Here is a 5,380-nt window from a genome sequence, read left to right on the forward strand (position 1 = left end):
TTTTTTTCAATTTTTGACTCTGAACAACACTCTGTTCATGCTCTCACTGAGCTATTTTTGAATGGGCTAAGCAGTGGTTTTTAAACTTTTAAGCCGCGCCCCCTTTTTAGAATATGTCTCACGCCACCTATAAAATAACTAGCTAAATTAATATGAATGTACTATAAATAATAACAAAAAGCTCGTTGACATTGTGTGTAGGGTACTAGAATCTGTGAAAACAGCATTGAGTTCTCTTGATGAACATGCCCCATGCTAAGGAGGCACTGAGGCAGGCAAGATCAAATCTTTATAAAAGCTAGAGGGATTATTTTCAGTGGAAAAACAGTGTGTGTCTTCAGCTAAGATGGTAAGACATTTCAAAATATTCGTCAGGACTCACTCAATAAATAAGACACTTATATACTGTGCTTGTGCGTGAATGTTTTAAGATATATATACATACATGCGAATATTTGAAAAAATTTCGTTAAACTTTTTTTTTAAATGAACGAAATTATTGTAAAATGTACCTTATGATCCACAAACTCCCATGATCCATCCGAATCATTCGGATCCATTATTCGTTTTCACTCTTAAACCATAAAAAATTCTGAAATATAGAAAATATCAACCATTTATAATTTGAGTATCTAACAAGCATTTCTCTATACTGTGTTTTCCCGAAAATAAGACCTAGCCTTTAGCCCTCCCCTTAAAATAAGACCTAGTCAGTTTCTTTTTAAATAAAAATGTGTTATTTATAAGTAACTAAATATCGGTTTTCATATTTTGTATATTTTAAAATCTTGTAATTCTCTACTTTGCAATTTTGTTTTTGATAAATGGAAATAAAAGACATTCCCCAAAAATTAGACCAAGTGTTATTTTTCGAAAAAAAATTGAAATAAGATTCTGTCTTGTTTTCGGGAAAACACGGTAAAGCTCTTAAATGGACATTATTAAATGGGTAGGGGTTGCTCACACAATCACTGGTCACATACAATTTCCTCCCCTACTGCCCTAAGAAAAATATTGGAACTATAAACCTGTAATCTGATAATAGAAATAAATCATTATACTACTGTACTCTGGTACTGTTTGCAGATTGTACTTTGCTGTATAAATTTTTATCCAGAAAATAAAATTTATGTTTCAGATGAACCCATATTTTATTTAGCTGTTTCCTACAGCTATTTACTCATTTAGCAATACACAATCTAGAATTCCAGACCCAGAGTTAAATATTTAAAATCAACTTCATTTATATATATGATATGTGGGGTAAATTCTGATGATTACCATAATTGGACGGAAGAGGTCGTCAGAAGTCTATTACATTTAATTTATCTACCTAAATTTTGTTATATTTTGTGTAAGTTGTCCACAGATCCCTTAAAAAGCATTGCCCGATTCTGAATCGTGTTTTTTGTATTGTTGTAGTAATATTTTTTATTTTTTTTGGTGGGCGGGCGCGTACTTTTACGTTTTTTAACTTTATTTTAAGTTATGCTCGCCTTCCAGGTATCTCTGCATTTTGTTTGTTTGTCCAGTTTTTGTGTTGTTTTGTTTTTATGTCAGAGTACCGAAATAAATGATTGATTGATTGATTCTAAAATAATGTCATGCTTAGAAAAGGAAGTTTCTGTCATTCAGACTGTAAAATACATGAAAAAAAGTAAAACTGTAAAAGCATAAATTAACACCTTCTGACTTTATAGCTTCCCTAAAATTATCACTAGCTGTTTCAACTGTACAGCAGACTGTGACAAAAAAGCCTGAAGCAAATACAGCAAGCACCTTCTTATTGTTCCTAAAAATATTAAAACAGTAAAATGGAAATTTACTGGAGTACTGAATGTCATTTTTTTAGCATTTCAACTGTTGGGTTCTATAGCTATATAAACCAATTTCCTACGGCTTTCTGATGTCATGTCGAACATCTCTACGCTACCGTACCTGACTGTAGTGCAAAGCTGCAGTGCTTTCAGAATCGAAATTGGTGTGGTGAATCTCAAAAAAAATCTCAACAAGTCCTGAATAAAATCAGAAAATAGCAGAATGATACCAAAACGTCCTATTTCTTTGTTCCCCTAATGAAATAATGTGGTGAATGATATAGGCGTTGCTGCAATATGGCGCAATCTCATCTTTCCCCAGTTCAAAACCAGTAAATATTCTAAGCTAAAATAAAACGATGCATAACCAACCAGCGTTCTCGTCGTGTCTTTGATCTCCCGAATATCTTTATGCTCAGTAGACGATCTTGCAAAAAGTAAACAGAGGAGTGCACTAAGTGTTCACCCTCGGTATTTGATTCTTTTAAAAATAAAGCCTAAAAGTTGACTTACTTGCCTAAGATATACCTAACTGTTAATATAAGTTATAGTAATATATTTATATTAGTATACCACAAGAAAAACTTATTCATTATTAGATATAGGAAATGATTTGAAAGCGATATATACGATAAGGGAACATTCAGATCAGCTGCCCAAATGTTTGTTGTGGTCTGACGTCAGATCACGTGGGATACCATTCTGGTTGTTTCAATATGACATCACATTGCACGAAATCTTGTTGATCGGCTGTGCCTGATTAAACCCGGAAACGCCTCCAAAATGACTCATTCGTCGTTTACTGGGTGGGCGAGTAAACCGCAATGAGTGTTTTTATAACGCCCTTCACAGATTTCAAAGAAGTTTACTACCTAACACACGTTCTGAATAGTTACCAATAATTGTAATGTGGCATAATGATATTTGTTCTTGCTTTCGTTGCAATCTACATGGATATTATAAGATAATTTGTTTCGAATTTTACAAAAACAAAAACACAAAACGAAAGTTCCGGATTGTCAAATTCCGTTGCCAAAATTTCAAATGAGGTTTTGTTTAAAACATGAGACACAGAAGTACTACATATGCAATTTCACCTTGTGACATACAACGTAACAAAAAAAAATTGTTTAAATTTTTAAAAGTTATCCTGATGAACTTCAATGAAACATTGCTATTATCACTGGTAGTTTACGTACAAATTGCATTACGATATGTATTGCAGCTGTCAACAAAATCTGGTAACTAGTTTCATTTGCGACGAAATGATTGATGTTTGAAGTTTTTTACTTATGACTAATATATTGATACTTCATCAAATTGTTAGTTCAATTTATTTAATTTTTGAAAATAAAGCTAAAATTGATCAAAAATGTGCTACCATCTGTCAAAATCAGTCGAAAACCCGCACACCATGTGGCGCTAAAGTGCGGTAAATGGTTTCCATAGTAATGATAGTCATCTTTCCCCACCTCTTTGCTGTCGCTCTTGTTTTCAGCGCTTTATTTTATCTCAAATTATGGAAGGACAAACGGAAAATAATCCCACAAATGCAGAACCAGGGGTTTTGAATCCTCCTGGATTTCCAACTAGTGCACAAGAAGCTTTAGGTGAGTTTTTTTATTGGCTTTCTAACTAATTCCATTCAAGGACAGGATTTACAAATTTATCTTGGGGATAAGAAAGCCGTTACGACGGCTTAATCATATGAAGAACCACAGCCTCTCGTCCGATTACCAGTTCATGTCGGGTATGGGATTAGTGAGTCAATTATTTGAGCCAGTAATTTCAGATGCATGGACTCCATCACACTTTTGTGTTCAAGTTAGAAACAAGTCGTTGTTTAGTGTATAAATCATTGGTTATGGTCAGCATAATGTTTTTTCAAGTTTCCGGAAAGATTTGCAAAAGTTGTTACAATTAAAATTTGGAGTATTCGAAGTCAGAATCCGTTTTAGTTTAATTCTGAGAGCTCAGTTTTTCTCATCTATTCAAATTTTTTTTGTCTGAAATACGAATCTCACCTATATCGTTTTATATAGTGCTCATAGCTCTTGGCTTCCTATTGAGGAGTCACTTTGCCCTGGGACCAGTGTTCCCTCTAAGGTGTGCGCGCGCACACAGCTTTCAGAGGCCGCGCACTCGCATAGATTTACTGCGCACAGACGTATTTCGATGTAATGTAACAATGTGCTCGGTTGGCAGGTTAAGAAAGTTTATCGTTGGCCCACTTATTACCCGGTTAGAACGCCAACATTTCTTCATTGGTTTTTGCACAAATATTAGTCATTTCCAAAAAAGTACGCACACATAGGCTACTACAAAAAATTAGAGGGAACATTGCCCGGGACCACTCTTTTTGTTAATGAGTGAGTGCACATGACATTGTTTTGAGCAAAGTTATGGCTTAGCATTTGCTAAAATTATATACTCATGGTTTATTACAAATATTATGCCAAAATACTGATAATTATTTTTATTTATCAAAATAAAATATTGATGATGCATTTTAATTGCTACAGAATCTGTCAAATCAGTACCATGCAGCAATACTGGCAACCCCGTTTTCTCCTGCATGTCTCGAGTGGAAGTAGAAAGAGATGAAATGGCTTGGGATGGAAGTTATCAACCACAACATCCTTTGTACAAAACCTCTTCAAGTATTTACGGAATTCTCCCCGCAACACATGAATCAGCACCAACAACTTTTCACGGAAAATCACAAAGATTTTCTCAACATTTAGGAGTCTGTGGAATGTACAGGAACCATTCTTTAAACACATGGACTAATAAAAGTAAAGTGTATGACTCCCCCAGGATGTGAACGTTTTTATTATTTTTTAAATTTGTATATTATTATCTCCGTTAGAGCTCAGGCATTCCTTCCATAGAGCCATACTATTTCAAAATGTTATGTTTTCGAAGAGGATTCCGGTATTTTATTTCTTATTACCCACCAAATTCCAAAAATACAATTATCATCGCTTCAACTATGTTTTGCTGCAAGTGAAATATGAAAACATTTGATTGTGCACTTTCTTGCTTGAAAAATTAATTAAAGTACCCAAGGGGGAAATTATGTGTCATTTTGAGAATCGGATATTATACCTATCTATCATTCGCTGTTGATAGATATCTTTGAGAAGCCCAATATTATGTTTGGACATTCTTGCAAAATAGAAACACAAAAAGTGTTTTCCCATAGTTAACTTAGAACCCCTGATTTTACAGTCTATCTAAAACAATAGCATACGGGTACCCAAGGTATTCACCCTTTAAGTTCGACAACCTTGCATTATCGCATGCTGAAACAATCTAAAATTTTCTGTCAGATATTGGTTCGTATTAAGAGACTTCATATTCACTATGTCAAGTGAAACGCTTGTAAGGAGAAAATATTTAAAAAAAAATTTTTACTGCAATAAACTCAGAACCCCTGCTTTCTAAAATAATTGCTTAGTATCTTGGTAATACAAGTTTAGTTTCTATTCCATCGTCCTTGACACTTAATTTTACTATAGAACGATTTTAAAACTTTCCAGCAACTTACAAATGAAAAGACA

At 33.9% G+C, this 5,380-nt stretch overlaps 2 protein-coding genes across 4 annotated transcripts in view; one reads left to right on the top strand and one right to left on the bottom strand.

The window, feature by feature from the left end:
- The window catches only part of LOC120341891 (uncharacterized), a 28,929-nt gene extending 26,584 nt beyond the window's left edge, over nucleotides 1-2,345 (bottom strand). For 2 of the 3 annotated variants that reach the window (XM_078116332.1, XM_078116326.1), the window contains exons 1-2: nucleotides 2,190-2,345; nucleotides 513-592 (exon numbers count right to left, since the gene is read on the bottom strand). In XM_078116332.1, coding sequence (XP_077972458.1) covers nucleotides 513-560 — 48 coding nt within the window. In that variant the 5' untranslated portion in view covers nucleotides 561-592; nucleotides 2,190-2,345. Of the gene's footprint in view, nucleotides 1-512; nucleotides 593-1,685; nucleotides 1,756-2,189 lie in introns of those variants that run through there. The other variant, XM_078116329.1, reaches the window with a different exon arrangement.
- An 864-nt stretch (nucleotides 2,346-3,209) lies between these two features.
- On the top strand, nucleotides 3,210-5,206 carry LOC120348368 (piercer of microtubule wall 2 protein-like). Its single transcript, XM_039418485.2, has 2 exons — nucleotides 3,210-3,427; nucleotides 4,340-5,206. Exons 1-2 carry the CDS (start codon nucleotides 3,337-3,339, stop codon nucleotides 4,639-4,641), a joined length of 393 nt encoding a protein of 130 aa, XP_039274419.2. The 5' UTR covers nucleotides 3,210-3,336; the 3' UTR covers nucleotides 4,642-5,206.
- Nucleotides 5,207-5,380: the final 174 nt, after the last annotated feature.

This window comes from Styela clava, chromosome 1 (assembly GCF_964204865.1).
Source record: "Styela clava chromosome 1, kaStyClav1.hap1.2, whole genome shotgun sequence".
NCBI lineage: Eukaryota > Metazoa > Chordata > Ascidiacea > Stolidobranchia > Styelidae > Styela > Styela clava.